Here is an 18,437-nt window from a genome sequence, read left to right as displayed (position 1 = left end):
TGGAACATAACAAACACTAAAAACGAAGCCATTCTTGTACACATGTCCCCACAATTCAGTGCCCACATGCCTGCACACGCTTAGTTTTACCAACCTCAGTCCCTCAAACTGAAGCTAAAGAAAAACTGTTGCTGTCAGAGAAATGTGGGACTTGGCTGTGCCTTGAGGAAAATCCCCTCAGCAAATCACTTGACACAAAAACATATTAAAGATCATAAGGACAATTAAAAAGGAAAATGAAATAATAAATAAATCATTACATTTTAAAAAATAAAAAAATATAGACAGCTAAAATGTGAAAGAAAAGAAAATTCAGAAAACAACTGTAATTCTGGGCAATTTCCACCACCTACAGATGAAGGAGCACACATTCTGTGTTAGCAAAATCCCATCAACTATGACTTAAATCACCAGGTGTTGAAATCAGCAAAGTCTCATCCATTTCTGTTATAAACACAAAGGCAAACCTTTCAAATGTTTGTCTTTATTGCCGTCTGGTAGACATACTAGAAAACGCAGAATATCTGTGTACATTCTCTGCCATGTCAAAATCAAATATTGCAAGATTTTTTCTAAAGTTGAAATATTCTTCAAACTTTTCTGTCAAAATAATAATAATTATGTTTTCTTCTAATCAGTTTTGTTTAAATTTATTTAATGATTTATTTACTGACATTTTTCTGTATTTTATAACTACACATCCTTGTTGACACTACCTGAGCTCTACAGTAGTTTGCAAATGTGTTTAAGGCGCAAAATAAAGATTTGTGTGCAGTATATAAAAAGTAAAAGTCTAATCACAGACAGACCCGCAGTTCTTGATGCCCCTGATAGATAAGTGTCCATCGGATTTCCACACAAACTACACTGTGATTGTTTAATTTCCTCATTTCTAACAGCCAGAATGTAGACAGGAAGTGAAGACTTATCATGTGAACAGCACTAAGGGGCTTCTTGTGCAGTCCACTAGATTTGGAGGGATGGGAAAAATGACAAATCCATACAGCAAATCAGCGTTTAACTGACTTAACCCTTACTTTACCCCTACGTGTAAGTGTTCACTATGACCCGTCACCCGCAGTATGCCCTTTGAAAAAATATGTGTACCTTTTCTCTTTACTGTCTGATCAGGCGGACAATGACTTTGATGTCTCATGCTGACCACCTGTGTGTCCAGTGTACAGTTACTGCCAGCAGATAGCTCATATCCCCCCTGTAAGGGCAGTTGTGTCTAAGGCTCTTGTAAAACTGAAGAATATATTTAGCCTATCATCCAGATGTCGCACCTTCTTGCCTTACAATCACTAATTTTGACCTTTTTTACATAAATCAAGCTTAGTAGAGCACCAAGGTTACTAATAGACTTTTACTTTTCGAAATGAGACCTGACAGTTAGTGTAAGACAAGATAAGAGAATGCTGAAAAGTATATGCAGGAGGCATATAAATTTGCAGCAGAAAACAGACAGGAAAACTCAGCAAAGGTGAAAAAGTACTACAATCAACATTTAAAAAGCATCCCTTTGCAACCAGGAGATCGAATACTGGTCAGGAACCTCTCAGAACGTGGGGGTCCTGGTAAACTGCGAGCATATTGAGAAAACTGTATCTACCGTATTGTTAAAAAGATATGAGATGGACCTGTGTATCAAGTACAAGCTGAGACCTGAGACCGTAATCTTCTAGTCTTCCACAGAATTCTTCTTCTGTCAGTAAATAACCTGGAGCTGGAACAATAACAAAGTCATAAAGAAAACCCGACTGGAAAAACACAAAGGAAAGATCAAATGTCACTTTAGGCAGCTGCTGGGCCAGAGTCTGAACAATCTGTCGAGGAGGAAGAAAACTCTTTTTACTGGCAACGGGTACCTGTGTATCAGTGGAGAACCACAGCTACTACTTATGTACCATGTCCCATTCCCTGTTGCCATCGCAACCTGTCATGTACTATTTGCCCACACCTGTGGGGACATGTTAAGAGTAGTAAACAGTAAACTTAACATGACTTGACGTGACAAATATTTAGTACAAGATGCCAGAGTCATCTCTTGAGGCAGGGGAGGTTACAAAACGTTAAAAGAGAGAAAATATCGCCCCTTCTTAGCCTAGGGCTGGCGCCGGTAACATATAAACCAATTTTCAGGAACCGAAAGCAAACTTGGAAGTGCCCACAAGAGAAGGGGTTGGTTCAAACTGTTGTTCTCCTTGGACTGCGTAACATTAAAAGTTCAATATGATACTTGTTAAACTTCTGATTCTGTCCTTAACTTTGTCAGCAGGTGAGTTTTTGTACTTGTTGTTTTTTTTAGTAGATTTGAATTTTTCAAATGTTTACATGCTTTAATATAATCAAGAGTATTCAAGCCGTAGGGTGCAAGAACAGTTAGATTTATCTGCTGCTTTCTTCTTTTTAGGCTAAAGGGAAAATAAGGCTAATTTATTTTTCCTTCTTTTAAACTGGAGCAGAACTTTTTTCTACATTTGGATTTAAATCCATTTTAGGAACATACTTGTTATATTATATCACAGTTTAAACAAAACAGTGTAAATGTCAACTGTATTAGATTTTTTTTTCTATAATTCTTTTTTCTAAACTTCTGATTCTGTTCTTAACTTTGTCAGCGGGTAAGTTTTTGTACTTTTTAGTAGCTTTAATTTCTATCAAATGTTTACATACTTTCATATAATCAAGAGTTTTAAAGAATTAGGGTGTAAGTTTGATTTGTCTGCTGCTTTCTTCTTTATGGGCTAAAGGGAAAATAATGCTAATTTATTTTGCTTCTTTTAAACTGGAGCAGAATTATTTTCTTCATCTGGATTTAAAGATACAAGATACTTGTATATTATACAGCAGTTTAAACAAAACAGTACCAATTTCAACTCTATTTGTTTTGTTTTTTCTTTTTTACTTCAGAATAATTCTTTACTTCTTACACTTCCGTGAAAGTTTAATAGCTGTGTTATAATTCTAAGCCTTGGTGAGCCTGTGGCTTCTTTTGAACACTTGCTCTGTCTTTGTAAAGCATGTGGATTGAGATGCTACTCATGCACAGCGGCCGACCCCAAATCCTGCATGGACACCAAAGCCTGTGCTGCCCTCTTCAACCGTTGTTTCTCACTCAGAACGGAGGGTAATTTGTAATTTTACTTATCACATGTTGTATATAGCTGCTGAGAAATCAAAGCTCACACACAGATGAAAGTAGAAACATAGACATATTTCTAAGTTATTTCACCAAACAAATGTCCTTGCTTGCAGGCTATGACATCGTCACCAAGGGCTGCCAAACCAGTGCATTGTGTTGGAGCCGTGAAATGCTGTGAAGGGGATCTGTGCAACAGCAGCGCACCACCTGGATCCAGTTCCCTTTTGATCATGCTGACTGCAGCTATGTTCATACTTTTCCTCTGAGAGCCTAAAATTTGAGATTTAAAATGTTTTTCATTGATATTTCAAAAAATTAAAAGAGAAATGGAGACATTTTTCAAGTGACCTATTCAAATGAAAATTAAGTTTTGGTGTTCTTAACATATTCTAGTCGCATGTTTTCATTATGGACAACATAAATAAAAGTATTTAAGATTACAATTGCTTTTCAGAGTAAATTTTATTCAATATGTGATGGATCAAGAGCTGATAAAAACCCCTTGTTTGAAAAAGCTCCCTTTTCTGAAGCAGTAACTGAAATAGGCGGGTGAAAGTGTATCAGCTCACCTTCAATTCTTATGCATCCACCTGCACAGAAATAGATCCCTCAACATCTTGAGTTTACTTGTCTTAGTTGGCATCTGATTCAGAACTGCACAACTGGATAGCTCCAATGTTGCTCACTATTTTTGTTTTGCTGGTAACGGTAGCTTGGGGTTGTAAAGGGCTGTAAGCTAGCGGAAGAGAGTGGAAACAAAGGCATGATGGGATATCAGCAGAGGCTTACTTTCCCATCAACAGACATGCCCACAACTCAGAGGGGAATTTCTGATGAACTCCTGCTGCACTGCATAAACTTTGCCCTAAAAAATTTGATTTTGCCTAAAACTTGCGTAATCATAATTAAAAGATATAATTGGACAGGGACTATAAATGTTTCAGCATAATCATCATCGTCGTCGTGGCTTCATACCGTTTTGGTGTTCTTTACATGTTCTAGTAGCATTTTGACAACATAAATTAAAAAAATTTAAGATTACAATTGCTTCTCAGAGTACGGTATGTTTTATACAAACTGATGGATCAAGAGCTGATAAGAAACCCTTGTTTGAAAAAGCTCTCTTTTGTGAAGCAGTAACTGAAATGGGCTGGTGAAAGTCTACCTGCTCATCTTCAATTCTGATGCATCCACCTGCACAGAAATAGATCCCTCAACGTCTTGAGTTTACTTGTCTTAGTTGGCATCTGATTCAGAACTGCACAACTGGATAGCTCCAATGTTGCTCACTATTTTTGTTTTGCTGGTAACGGTAGCTTGGGGTTGTAAAGGGCTGTAAGCTAGCGGAAGAGAGTGGAAACAAAGGCATGATGGGATATCAGCAGAGGCTTACTTTCCCATCAACAGACATGCCCACAACTCAGAGGGGAATTTCTGATGAACTCCTGCTGCACTGCATAAACTTTGCCCTAAAAAATTTGATTTTGCCTAAAACTTGCGTAATCATAATTAAAAGATATAATTGGACAGGGACTATAAATGTTTCAGCATAATCATCATCGTCGTCGTGGCTTCATACCGTTTTGGTGTTCTTTACATGTTCTAGTAGCATTTTGACAACATAAATTAAATAAATTTAAGATTACAATTGCTTCTCAGAGTACGGTATGTTTTATACAAACTGATGGATCAAGAGCTGATAAGAAACCCTTGTTTGAAAAAGCTCTCTTTTGTGAAGCAGTAACTGAAATGGGCTGGTGAAAGTCTACCTGCTCATCTTCAATTCTGATGCATCCACCTGCAGAGAAATAGATCCATCAACGTCTTGAGTTTACTTGTCTTAGTTGGCATCTGATTCAGAACTGCACAACTGGATAGCTCCAATGTTGCTCACTATTTTTGTTTTGCTGGTAACGGTAGCTTGGGGTTGTAAAGGGCTGTAAGCTAGCGAAAGAGAGTGGAAACAAAGGCATGATGGGATATCAGCAGAGGCTTACTTTCCCATCAACAGACATGCCCACAACTCAGAGGGGAATTTCTGATGAACTCCTGCTGCACTGCATAAACTTTGCCCTAAAAAATTTGATTTTGCCTAAAACTTCCGTAATCATAAATAAAAGATATAATTGGACAGGGACTATAAATGTTTCAGCATAATCATCATCGTCGTCGTGGCTTCATACCAAAGCCTTTAAAAATGGGACCCATGACAGTGAGTGTAAGACAAGATAAGAGAATGCTGAAAAGTATATGCAGGAGGCATATAAATTTGCAGCAGAAAACAGACAGGAAAACTCAGCAAAGGGGAAAAAGTACTACAATCAACATTTAAAAGGCATCCCTTTGCAACCAGGAGATCGAATACTGGTCAGGAACCTCTCAGAACGTGGGGGTCCTGGTAAACTGCGAGCATATTGAGAAAACTGTATCTACCGTATTGTTAAAAAGATATGAGATGGACCTGTGTATCAAGTACAAGCTGAGACCTGAGACCGTAATCTTCTAGTCTTCCACAGAATTCTTCTTTTGTCAGTAAATAACCTGGAACTGGAACAAGAACAAAGTCATAAAGAAAACCTGACTGGACAAACAAAGGAAAGATCAAATGTCACTTTAGGCAGCTGCTGGGCCAGAGTCTGAACAATCTGTCGAGGAGGAAGAAAACTCATTTTACTGGCAACGGGTACCTGTGTATCAGGGGGGAGAACCACCTCTTGAGGCAGGGGAGGTTACAAAACGTTAAAAGAGAGAAAATATCGCCCCTTCTTAGCCTAGGGCTGGCGCCGGTAACATATAAACCAGTTTTCAGGAACCGAAAGCAAACTTGGAAGTGCCCACAAGAGAAGGGGTTTGTTCAAACTGTTGTTCTCCTTGGACTGCTTAACATTAAAAGTTCAATATGATACTTGTTAAACTTCTGATTCTGTCCTTAACTTTGTCAGCAGGTGAGTTTTTGTACTTGTTGTTTTTTTTTAATAGATTTGAATTTTTCAAATGTTTACATGCTTTAATATAATCAAGAGTATTAAAGCCGTAGGGTGCAAGAACAGTTAGATTTATCTTGTGATTTCTTCTTTTTGGGCTAAAGGGAAACAGTTGACATTGACACAGTTTAAACAAAACAGTGTAAATGTCAACTGTATTAGATTTTTTTTTCTATACTTCTTTTTTCTAAACTTCTGATTCTGTTCTTAACTTTGTCAGCAGGTAAGTTTTTGTACTTTTTAGTAGCTTTAAATCTATCAAATGTTAACATGCTTTCATATAATCAAGAGTTTTAAAGAATTAGGGTGTAAGTTTGATTTGTCTGCTGCTTTCTTCTTTATGGGCTAAAGGGAAAATAATGCTAATTTATTTTTGCTTCTTTTAAAGTGGAGCAGAATTATTTTCTTCATCTGGATTTAAAGATACAAGATACTTGTACATTATACAGCAGTTTAAAGAAAACAGTATCAATTTCAACTCTATTTGTTTTGTTTTTTCTTTTTTACTTCAGAATAATTCTTTACTTCTTACACATCCGTGAAAGTTTAATAGCTGTGTTATAATTCTAAGCCTTGGTGAGCCTGTGGCTTCTTTTGAACACTTGCTCTGTCTTTGTAAAGCATGTGGATTGAGATGCTACTCATGCACAGCGGCCGACCCCAAATCCTGCATGGACACCAAAGCCTGTGCTGCCGTCTTCAACCGTTGTTTCTCACTCAGAACGGAGGGTAAGTTGTAATTTTAATTATCACAGGGTGTTTATAGTTGCTGAGAAATCAAAGCTCACAGACAGAAGAAAGTAGAAACATAGAGATATTTCTAAGTTATTTCACCAAACAAATGTCCTTGCTTGCAGGCTATGACATCGTCACCAAGGGCTGCCAAACCAGTGCATTGTGTGTTGGAGCCGTGAAATGCTGTGAAGGGGATCTGTGCAACAGCAGCACACCACCTGGATCCAATTCCCTTTTGATCATGCTGACTGCAGCTATGTTCATACTTTTCCTCTGAGAGCCTAAAATTTGAGATTTAAAATGTTTTTCATTGATATTTCAAAAAATTAAAAGAGAAATGGTGACATTTTTCAAGTGACCCATTCAAATGAAAATTAAGTTTTGGTGTTCTTAACATATTCTAGTCGCTTTTTTTCATAATGGACAACATAAATAAAAGATTACAATTGCTTTTCAGAGTATATTTTATTCAAACTGTGAAGGATCAAAAGCTGATAAAGAAGTGTTCACTTATTATCAGTTTGGTCAACCTTCTAATCAGTCATAGATGTCTACAGTAAACATGATGCTTACTTAAATATAGAAAAAACCTCCAAAACAATGTATGGAATGGTATTACACTGCCAAAGATTAAATAAAAAAGCCAAATCTTGAGTAGTAGCACAAATTGAAATTTCTGGTTAGAAATCATCTTCCTCTCCTTTCTGTCTTTTCCCTTTAAAATGTGATTGCATTAATATAAAGTTGAGCCTCTAACACCAAAGAGCTTTTTTAAAAATATCAAGTTAAATCAAATTTTATTTACAGGAGCGCTTATCAATCCAGATTGATTCAGAGCGTTGTACATTAAAGCAACTGACAAAACTCCATGAAACATGAAAAACACTAAAAACAAACCCATTTTTATACACTTGTCATCACAAATCAGTCCCCACATGCCAGCACACGCTTAGGTTCACCAACCTCAACACTCAACCCAAACCCAAAATAAAATGGTTTTTTTGTGTGACTTGGCTCTGCCTTGAGGACATTTATTTGACGGGAATCCACTGACTCCAGGGCCAGGCCTGACCACGGGAGGGATCTTCAGCTGTTGGGCTACAGTGTGAGACCCCAGCCGGCAGTAACACCTGTCCAACACTAGAGGTTTTCAACCCCAATTTGTTTGCTCAGCTGCTGAACCGACAAATTACTTATTTTTTTTAAAATAACTTAATTTAACAAACAACATGTATTGTGGCTGTTGTGTGAAAAAAATGTGTAGTCAGTAAATGTGTATATGTAGCTCAACATAGTGAATTTCTTTTGTGACAAAACAAAATTTCAAGCTTCCACAAAGGTGTTTTTGTGTTTACTTAAGTGCGGTGGGTAGATTTGATTTGTCTTTGGACTGTGGGAGGAAGTCAGAGTGATCGGAGAAGTTAAGGCCATTATGCTTGACCTTTTTAACATTTGTTTCTATCCACCCTTCCCTCTCTACAAATGTCTGCAAGCCCTTTGTGGGATATGAAGATTGTACTACAGTAATAAGTTCCAGCATCCCCAGAAAGACAGTTTACTTTCCCTCTTGGTAAGAACATAATTCTTTATCATACAGCTGAAGGTTTCTGTCATTCTTCTGGAACAGAGGAGATTATTTCTACATGCAGTTCTAGTATATATTATGTGCTTGTAAAATGCAAATAAATGAAGATGAAAAGTTTGACTGTGATCCTGAAACAAATGAAGGAAAATGTCTGAGATCAACTTGGAGTTTTTTTTCCACACAGGGATTCATCTTTTAAGTTACATTCCCAGAAACCTCACCCATTAGCTGTTAAAAGCTTCAGAACACGACTCCCAACATGACTTTTACACTGATGGCATTATGGTGAAATAAACAGCATAATTAACTATTTTGTGAATAATTCTATTTCAGTTGATCTCAATCTTAGATTCTTCTGGGACCAGTAAATATGCTGGCATTAAATATATGTCAGTATAACTGAATGTGTTTGTTTGCAAAAGTTGTATTCATCCTTTTTTTTCCAAAGAAATTCAGCAAGTCCTGCTTGAAACTTTTTAGAGCTTTATTATGCTTGTGCTTAATTATTGTTTTGTGACTGTGAAAGATATTGCAGCTACTAATTTTTACTGATGTCAACTTAGACTCTATATCTTCTTTTTATAAATTTCCTGGAAACATAATTGAGCTTTAACTCAGTTATGCTGTTTAAAAGAACATCTACAAAATGTTTCATCCATTCATATTCTAAAGCTTTCTAGTCCCGTTCAGAGTCACAGGGTCGTTGGAGCCTTCCCAGCTACTATTTGGTGAGGGCGGGGTACACCTTGCCGGGCCACATAGAGACATACAACCGGAACTTAAACAGAAAATTGACTTCTTAGGTTCTTCTATTATCAGACAGGGTTGTGTTTTTTCACAGATCTAGAGGTATTTTAAAAAAAATATTTTAGCAAACTCTTCAGATAAGCAGTCTTGTGCTTCATTCTCCTTTATTCTCATGTCAGCAGTCACAGTGCAGGAACATTCAAACTCATGCGCTCTGTAAATCATAACGTAGGAGAGGAAGTTTAGATTCATGAGGCGCACACTTCTTTGTTCATTCAAGACAAAAAAAATGAGGCAAAAAACATTCACAATGCAGCTGTGGAGGGCACACTAATGTATGACATTTTCACAGAAATATAAGTAGTGGTTCAATACATATTTACTTGTGCATAAAAATAATTTAAAATATTTATTTTTTCTGCCCTGAGCAATGCATTTTAACTTCAGCAGATGACAGACAGACAGACTGTTTACTTTGGCACTGACATAGAAAGATGGCACAGCAGGTCGACAATCATTGCATGAAAAATATTAGCAGCTATTTGTGCTCAGAACGCTGCTAAACACATGACCAAACATCCGTGCATTATTGTCGTTATTAAACTGAAATTCTAGCATAAGTAAAGTGCAGTTGAATGGTGCATTACTTCCATGGATTTGCCAGCTCAGTGCAGAAAACGCCAGAATGATGCTGATGTTCAGCTGTGTTTATCCAAATCTGTGCATATTTATTACTGGAGAGTCCCCAACCCCATTGGATTATGAGATTAATGTTATGGCACAGACATGTAATCCACCTGGACTGGAAAGATTAATTACTTCAGGCTCACAGAACACCTGACAGCCTAAAACTACAGAATTAAGGTGCCTCGTAAGGAGAAAGACAGCCTTGGTGATACAATCAGGGATCGGTTTTCCTTTTGGCTCTGAAAGGCACACGAGGATGAAAATTATTTGAAGGATGTAAAAGCAATCAGGTGTCGATCAAAGGAACCCATGTAAAGTAAGCAATTTCATTCAGATCCACAGGGTAATCAGTGAGGTACACAGGAGTTTTGTCAAAATGTTCCCCCTTGTAGCTTCTCCATTGTCCTGCAGGTAGATAGATATCTCTCTCTTGTTTTCCCGGTTCCAACACAGGAGCCACCATCAGGTCATCTCCGATCATAAACTGAGAGTCGATCTTATAGGCCACCTCGTCATCGTTAGCGATCCACCACAGCGGCCGTATGATCGGGTCTCCGGTTTTAAGGACTTCATTTGCCAGTTCTAAGACCCTCGGGGTCACCAGAGTTTCATGAAGTTCTGTGAACTTCTGGGCAATTTCCACCACCTACAGATGAGGGAGCACAAATTCTGTGTTGGCACAAACCCATCAACTATGGTTTAAATCACCAGGTGATGGAATCAGCAAAGTCTCATCCATTGCTGTTCAAAACACAACATCCATCACAGAAGCAAACCTTTCAAATGTTTTTCTTTACTGCACTCTGGTGGACATAACAAAAATGGACAATATCCACGTACAAATGAAGATTGTTTCTAAAGTTGAAATATTCTTCAAAAAATTTCTGTCTAATTGATGTTTCCTTCTAAATTTATTTAATGATTTATTTACTTACATTTTTCTGCTACACATCCTTGTTTACAGCACCTGAGCTCTATTCAGTAGTATGCAAAAGTGTTTTAGGCGCTAAAAAAATGTGTGTGCAGTATATTTAAAGTTAAAGTCTAATCACAGACAGACCCATGGTTCTTCATGCAATCAAATTACCGTATACCAAAAACCCAAAGGCGCATGCATTGTTAGATAGTACATGTCAAGACTAAAAGGCAAACTAAGATCCAGTGTGTTTGACCTCACTCCAGTGAGAATCCAAGCTGAACCAAATTTAAAGTAATGCCTAAATCTAAAATCTCTATAACTAAAGATTTGTCAGGACAACACCAAAAATTCAAAGCAGCTTAAAGAAACCAGTTGATTCATCAGAGTGGGTCGTTAAGGAGGTCAAGAAACCACTGTGCACGGAAGTGGATCCACTTCAGATTTGACAATTTCAAAAATGTTCAATTTTAAAAAAGGCAATTCAATTCAATTTTTCTTTTTTTTTCTTTTTCTTGTCCCTACTTCTATCCGTTTTACAGAACCCACCTCTTTGTCGTAGGCCCACGGTGGAATAGAGAACTGCATGACGGGCATAAAAGCAGACAACTCCAACCACCTGATGTACAGCTCTCTGTCTGGAAGAGCATCTTTTCCCTCTAAAGTAAAGGAAATATGTTGAAAAACAGACATTAGACCAACATGTACCTGCACAAAGACAAAAGTGAGAGTATGTGTCAGTCTGGCCTACCTGCAGTGCGGTTGGGATATGCATTCCCACCTATCATATCGGGTAAGACAAACTGGTAACCCAGAATGCTGATGGTAAGAACCGTGGGGATGATGGACTTGAGCCCGAGCTCATAACCCCACACTGAGTCTCTGTCAATGATCCTGTAGAAGCAAGAGACGTTTTGACTCTGGTATCCCACTCGCAGCTCAGCACGGTCGCTGAACGGCAGAGCCATCTCTGCATAGTGCCGGGTGAAGGAGGAGGGGTCGGACAGCGGCATCAGGGTGCTGAAATGTCGCGGGAGGTAGCTGGTCTCTCCGGCATCAAACTTAAAGGAAGCCACTTGGTAGCGAGCTTTGAGCGTGCTCAGGTGTGAGGAAAACCACTCTCTGGCCTCTGGGTTGGTAAAGTCCAAGATGCCTCCGACTCCGTTCCACCAGCGAACCAGAGCAGGCAGCTCACCGCTGGGCTCCCGGACAAACAGGCCTTTCTCCACCGCCACACCAAAATTGATGGAGTCGTAGTTGATGAAAGGATGTGTCCACAGTGTCACTTTAAACTGCTTTTTTCTGAGTTTTTCGAACATGCCGCTGGCATTTGGGAACTTCTGCGGGTCAAAGTCAAACTCTCCATAGTCAGAGGTGTAGCGGTCATCCAGCTCCAGATGGGAGCAGTTGAAGCCGTGCTTGGTGATGTCAGTGGCATAGCGCAGCAGCTTCTCCTGACTTACAGCCGTCTTGTAAAGAGCCCATGTGGACCACACTGGCTTTGCAAAAACCTCAGAAGAAGGGACTTTAATGGGTTTAGGGAAGTACCGCCGTACCTGTGTGACACACGTAAAGAGAACCCAGTGAAAAACACAACATGTCTGCAATAGCCTTAGTCCCATGCCCCTGTACTGGAATGAACCAGCTTTTAGCTTCGGTTTACTTCATTTAACATAAGCAATTTAAAGATAAAAGCAACAACAACCATGCACTACTGTTGAAAGTATTTTGAAACCAATGCAAAAGAAAGTCATATAGAGGAGCGGCTGCATCTTAAAGGGAGAGCAAGTGTGTCTTGCAGTTCCCTTGAGAATCGTACGGCCACCTCAAGATACGTCACAGAAAATGGAATGTGTGATTGTCATGCGTGTGATACATCTATTGTGAAGTATAAGGCAATTGTAAGTTGCATGCACTTATTATATTTTACAGTTCTGATGAGCCTGACGTCTGCATCACAGCTGGTTCCCGTTTCCCTGAAACCCATAACCTTCTTCAAGCAGATCATTAACTCAGTTTTTTGTTATGACTGAAAAAAGAAGAACATATTTAGCCTGTCATTCCAGGTGTCACACCTTCCTGCATTACATTTACTCAGCTTTTTGACCGTTTTTTACATGAAACAACCTTAAGTTAATCTGTTGGGTTGAGTTTGGAGCCATGTTTACTCAATCTAACTATTTTCCCTCTTCCTGTTAGGCTAACTAGCATTTTTCATCATATGAATCCTCTCCAAATCCCCCATGATGTTTATTTTCTATTATTTTTTTGTTTTTTAACTGAACAATCTTTCCTCCTTGGTGTCAGTCAGCAGATCCCCCAAAATGCCCTGATGTTTAATCAGGATTAGGCCTGCACAATAAATCGCAAATTTATCGTTATGGCGATATCAAGCATATAGCAATAATCAGCAAAAACTGCAATTAATGATGACCTTAAATGTGCTAAAACAATCTTATGGCAGCTTGAAGTATTTAATGAATCAAATAAATCCCTTTATGCATTTGACCAATCGGATGGACGCCTTTTATGTTAGATGTTTGCCTCCTATGTTGACGAGGGTCATTTGGAGTGTTTTTAAGTTGTGCAAACTCCTTTTTAAATAAAACTGTTGATGGAAATGGTAATTATGTTTTTGGTTGTTTTGCTGTTTGTTCATGTATCGCAAGTTATATCGTCATCGCAATATTGATCACTAATATTGCCAATCGCGAGTTTTCCTCATATCGTGCAGCCGTAATCAGCATGATGGCCCTTTTTCTAACCTTAACCTCAAAACACAGCTAATTAAAAAGCGTGCCAAATGGACAAGTGTTGAATAGGAGGATCTGAAAAATTATTTTCCATGACAGCTTTATTATCTGTATTTCATCTGCCAAACTAAAAAAAAAAAATATAAACTAAGAGATACTAGATTAGCTCAGGAAGTTCCATCTGTTTAACATCATCATAGGTGTTGCTAAAAATCCATGACGACACTCACCATATATTTGTGAATGGAGGCAACATTGGCCCCCACACAAACTCTGTAGCTGAGCTCAGGAAAGGCCCTCTGTCCTGCTGCTGGTCTGAAGGGAGAGTTCTGGTAGCGCGCCTCAAACCTGAGCGTTCTGTCCTTCTCTGACCAACCCAAATGAAACGGTACCGAATCGTTAATCTTGATCGCGGTTGCATTTGACGACAGCCAGTACCGCTCTAGTATTCCCCCAAAAGCTTTTCGGTTGGAATAGACATCACTGGTGACGAAGGGCTGTGGGTCCTGTTCCCCTTGGATCTTTATGGGCCAGTGTTGCTCTGCGGTTTCTGCCCCTCCATACCAGTGGGAACCGTTGTATGCCATGGCGTGTTCAATTGAGTGATTATTTTGCAGCTCCTCCCAGCGAACCCGGTAACACATCACAGTGTCTTTTGATCGGACCGTCTCGATAAAGAAGTTCAGGTTTCCTGAGTATGAGCGAGTGCAGCTGAGAATATTTTTCTCCTTAGAGCAGGAGTCCAGATCCAGATTGTCAGATCTGGAACAAAGTGTGGAAAGACAAGTTAGGGCCAAGCTCAACACAAATGGCCCAGTGTCAATGCTTCAGACCTCGAGGGTCGGCCTCCTGCTGGTTTTCCAGAAAGCCTGCCTCTTACCTGGATACCTGGATCAGGTGTGTTTAGCCAATAAGGAGCTTCAATGGCAGGTTGGTTGGAAAACATGTTGGACACCGACCCTCAAAGCCTGAATTCTGACACCCCAGCTTTAGACTTTTCTAACAATGGAAACTCATTTACGACAAAGAACGTTTCAGCCTCCAACCAGGGGCTCTTTTTCTGCTCAAGCGCTGACTATTTCTGTCCGTTGGAGCTGTGTGGGTCATTACTGAATCTGCCTCCCCTTAGGGTGCAAGCACGTGTCTGTCTCATCTGGTTTTCCATCAGCAAATACAGACAGGCATCTTGTTATATGGGTCAGCACGCAAAGAGGAACAGCTGTGTTCAGGAAAAGTTATCTCAGTGCAGCTGGCTCGCACAAAGAGCTTTGTTTTCACTGCAGCAAAATGAGATTCTTAATCTGGATTACAGAAGGTAATACAGTTCTAATCCCCATTTAATGTTATTTGCTTAAAAGTAAGAATTAGGTCTTTATAACTGCAGTGCAGATTTGTAATAAACTATCTTTAGATATTTTATAAATTGTAGGATCTCCAAACAAAAGTTAAAAATATATATATTTCTATACTATAGCAGCTGAAAGGAAAAAAAACTAAATGCATCCTTCAAATGCATTTTCTTGTACTTTTATGTAAAGTTTTCAAACTGGAAATCTAACTTATAACGTACACGAGTCTATGAACAGCTGACATGTTACCAAAGGAATCTTCTGACACAGGAAGTTTCAATGACACAAAAGAGGAAATTGCATTTATAAGATTAGAAAAAAAAGAAAGAAACATTGCCAAGATCCCTGCATGCTTTTGCCTTTTATTTAACCTAGAATTCTAAGTATAAAAATAGTAAGTCTTTTGTTTGTTTTTATGAACAAAACATTTGCATTTGGCATCCGGAGAAAACATAAAAACAAACAAAAGACTTACTACCATATCTAGAAAAAAAACTCAAGATTTTATTCATTAATACCTAATTTAACGGCTCACAATATAGATTTGTGTACGGTATTTTTCAGAATGTAAATCGCAGTTTTTTGCATGGCTTTACCATTGGTGAAACCTACGACGGAGTTTTAGGGCCACCCAAAATAAATAAATAAATAAATAAATAAATAAAATTATGAGATTTTAAGTCGTAGATTTACGAGAAAAAAACTCGTAAATTTACGAGTTTAAAGTCGAAGTGAGCATACAGTGCAGCAGCAGAGCAGACCGACTAAACTCAATTAAACAGGTGAGCTGAATGTTTATTGATAATGGAAGCTCATTTGTTTGATTTACGATTTATTAATGTTTTATTCATTGATTGTTAGTTTGCAGGATCTTTGTAGCCCGATGAAGCCATCGGTCTCCCTGCAGCTGTCCACCTGAATCCTTTCTTCATCCACCAAAGACAAGATCTCCACGTTTGTCTGACGCTTCCGTCTGAGGAGGAGCACTTTTTGGCATTTTCAGCGTTCAAATGCTAATATAACAGACTATTTTCATTCATCTTTACTGTTTTATGTTGAAACGGGACGTTTTATCTGGAGGAGTGGGCGCATGGAACACTGTTTACTTCCACATTGGTGTTCGGATGACAGGTTCATGACGTAAGGTGACAAATGAACATCAGGTTATGTGAATGAAAAGGAGAATAAAGGCTGCAGCGGTCCTCTACACCCAAACGTGTCTCTGAGCTCCTTATTTTACATATGAAACTCCGCTTTACTGACACCGAACTCCGGAGAGCCGGCTCCACTGAAAATAATCTGATTTTGAGTCGCCAATCTCTGTTTTCTTTAAACCTATCCGGAAGCTTCACAAAAGGCACCACATATTTCCTTTTCAACCGAGGCTCTGATAAACGGAAAACTTTGGTATTTTTTCCTCGTTAATCTATCACTTTTTTTTAAGTCGTAAATTTACGAGATAAAAACTCGTAAATCTACGAGAAAAAAAACTCGTAAATTCATGAGATTTACAACTTAAAAGTCGTAATTTAAAAAAAGTTTCTCTTTTGTAAACTGGCCCTAAAACTCTGTCGTAGCAACCTGTGTGTGATTTAAAATAATAATAAATAGGTTAATGTGTTTGTGATTTCCTCACTAAAAACCACTAGAGGGCACCGTGGGTGCGTGTATCAGTTTTTGTTCCAAAGCAACACAGAAGATGCAGAATTCAATAAATTTAGTGATTTAAAGTGACTTAAAGAGCTTAGTTGACTAGTTAGCATGTTCTTTAGGTTATGGTTATCTTAAAAATTGCTCAGTTGCTGCAATAATATACTAAACACACAATTTCTCCTGTTTCATGTTCAATTTGGTTACAGTCGTGAATTGTGCATTTAATCAGTGTATTTTTGTTATCTATTCCTCTATTAAATTTCTCCCAAAAGTGCAACTTATACATGATTTCTTCTTTATTATGCATTTTTTGGCGTCTGCAACTTACAGTACGAAAAATACGATAATTGATCTTATAGAAAAATCTGCAGATTTATCAACAATAACAACCTCATCAAACCCACCTGAAGGTCATGGTGAAGATAACGGTCCCTCCCTGGTTGTGTATGACAAAGCCATCTTTTCTCAGGTCAAGCGACTCGTTCTTCAGCAGCTGTGCTTTGCGTAGAGACATGTAGTAGTAGCACCATGCGATCACAGCAGCTAGGCCTAGCACACAGCCTAGAACACCAGATATGACCAATGGCCGCCTTTCACTGGAGCGCTTTTTCTTAAACGGCGAGCCGTGGGATCCTTCTGTGAAATGCTGCTCTACAGGCGTACCGGGGACAATCTGATACATGCTGAAGAATAGCAGGGAAGTCTGGGGAGGTTTTGGCACAAGAGGAGCAGTACGCTTCCTGTCTAACAGAACCTAAACACAAAAATTAAAAATAAATCCATACGCTGGCACCAGTGACGTTGGAGGGAGTGTTTAAATGCAAATCTTTGACATGTTTTCTTGTGGGAGGATAGGGCCCCAACCTGTAAGAGAAAACAGATATTATTAATATTAGGGGATTTTTTTTTTTTGTAATTTATTTTTTTGTTATAGTCCATTTGCTTCAGGCACAAGAGGGAGATGGGTCACCTTTTGCACCAGAGGAATGTTTTCTTGTTTTCACAGTAAATACTGTAGTTATTTTAGGGCTTTTTCATTGCTGCATGTGATAATCTAGGAAAAAACTGAAGATTTGAAGCAGAATGACTTTTTTGCTGTGTGGAAATATTTTATTTATCATCACTCCACCTTCCAAAGACCCTAGAATTGAGTGCTTTGTGTGTGTTTGTGTGTCAGGGTTTGTTGGCACACAGGGTTCAAACACACAACCACACCTTTTGTCTATATTTGTAACAAACTCCAAAACACGAGCCGGATAAAGGGTGCTATGACAAACATGGCACATAAAACACGTGTAAAGTTTCCACGTAACCACATTTTCCAGCATCAACGCAGTGCCACCAGCCGAGAGTGCTGTGCGTTTGTGTGAGTCGTCGTGGAAATCTGGGTTTAGGTTCAACAACCCCTTCATGACCGCGTCATGACGTTCACAATACACAGACGTTTTAGCTGTCGATCTTAACGGAGCGCACAAAAGGTGCTAATCGTCCCGGATTTGTTTTTCAGTCTCAAAAATTTTTTAAAGAACATTTTAGTACCTTATATTTCCTTTAGAGTTGCTGAGGTCAAGGCGTGCCAGTACACCACACAGCTGCGAGTGCGACTTTCCACTGCGCAGCTGCGCAAACTTTTACGACCAGAGCGGATTCGTCCATTTTACCCCTGCAGGGGGTTCTGGGAAATGTAGTTAAAATATTGCTACCAAAAAATGTGAACATATATTACACGGCAATAACAAAACAAATGAGCAAAAGTTAGTTATAGATAATTTTACATTAGGAATTACATCATATTGGCTTATTTTTTGTCTTTTTTTCAGACGAAATTAACCTTGAACAGCTTTTAAATGAATTTGCTTTTTTCAGGTTTTTGCTATGGCAAT

General features: G+C 38.7%; 2 protein-coding genes across 4 annotated transcripts; one reads left to right on the top strand and one right to left on the bottom strand.

Annotated features, from left to right (window-relative positions):
* The first annotated feature begins 1,433 nt into the window (after positions 1–1,433).
* LOC101155773 (prostate stem cell antigen) lies at positions 1,434–7,516 on the top strand. 2 transcript variants are annotated; one of them, XM_004072190.4, is made up of 3 exons: positions 1,434–2,278; positions 3,023–3,130; positions 6,987–7,516. In XM_004072190.4, exons 1-3 carry the CDS (start codon positions 2,233–2,235, stop codon positions 7,139–7,141), a joined length of 309 nt encoding a protein of 102 aa, XP_004072238.1. In that variant the 5' UTR covers positions 1,434–2,232; the 3' UTR covers positions 7,142–7,516. The 2 variants fall into 2 exon arrangements, with proteins under 2 accessions (XP_004072238.1, XP_011477226.1); XM_011478924.3 differs by lacking the exons at positions 1,434–2,278; positions 3,023–3,130 and adding exons at positions 5,901–6,090; positions 6,751–6,858.
* Positions 7,517–9,331: 1,815 nt separating this feature from the next.
* LOC101157703 (myogenesis-regulating glycosidase) lies at positions 9,332–18,425 on the bottom strand. Of its 2 annotated transcripts, none has more exons than XM_004072280.3 (6): positions 18,094–18,425; positions 16,959–17,418; positions 13,783–14,314; positions 11,551–12,355; positions 11,349–11,458; positions 9,332–10,529 (listed from the first exon to the last, which is right to left on the bottom strand). In XM_004072280.3, the coding sequence occupies exons 2-6, from the start codon at positions 17,234–17,236 to the stop codon at positions 10,170–10,172; spliced, it is 2,085 nt and encodes a 694-aa protein (XP_004072328.1). In that variant the 5' UTR covers positions 17,237–17,418; positions 18,094–18,425; the 3' UTR covers positions 9,332–10,169. The 2 variants fall into 2 exon arrangements, with proteins under 2 accessions (XP_004072328.1, XP_020561431.1); XM_020705772.2 differs by lacking the exon at positions 18,094–18,425 and adding an exon at positions 17,525–18,046.
* Between the last annotated feature and the right edge of the window lie 12 nt (positions 18,426–18,437).

Source organism: Oryzias latipes, chromosome 9 (genome assembly GCF_002234675.1).
Source record: "Oryzias latipes chromosome 9, ASM223467v1".
Classification (NCBI taxonomy): domain Eukaryota; kingdom Metazoa; phylum Chordata; class Actinopteri; order Beloniformes; family Adrianichthyidae; genus Oryzias; species Oryzias latipes.
Note: the sequence above shows the minus strand (reverse complement) of the source record. Positions and strands in the feature narration are given on the sequence as shown.

What these genes read in the sequence shown, in the direction of transcription:
- LOC101155773 (XM_004072190.4), top strand. Translation starts at nt 2,233, where the DNA reads ATGATACTTGTTAAACTTCTGATTCTGTCCTTAACTTTGTCAGCAG. An exon ending in GTCCTTAACTTTGTCAGCAG is followed by an intron (nt 2,279 to 3,022) that starts GTGAGTTTTTGT and finishes GTCTTTGTAAAG; the next exon opens with CATGTGGATTGAGATGCTAC. An exon ending in TTTCTCACTCAGAACGGAGG is followed by an intron (nt 3,131 to 6,986) that starts GTAATTTGTAAT and finishes CCTTGCTTGCAG; the next exon opens with GCTATGACATCGTCACCAAG.
- LOC101157703 (XM_004072280.3), bottom strand. Translation starts at nt 17,236, where the DNA reads ATGTATCAGATTGTCCCCGGTACGCCTGTAGAGCAGCATTTCACAGAA. An exon ending in ATCTTCACCATGACCTTCAG is followed by an intron (nt 14,315 to 16,958) that starts GTGGGTTTGATG and finishes ACTTTGTTCCAG; the next exon opens with ATCTGACAATCTGGATCTGG. An exon ending in ATATCCCAACCGCACTGCAG is followed by an intron (nt 11,459 to 11,550) that starts GTAGGCCAGACT and finishes CCTTTACTTTAG; the next exon opens with AGGGAAAAGATGCTCTTCCA.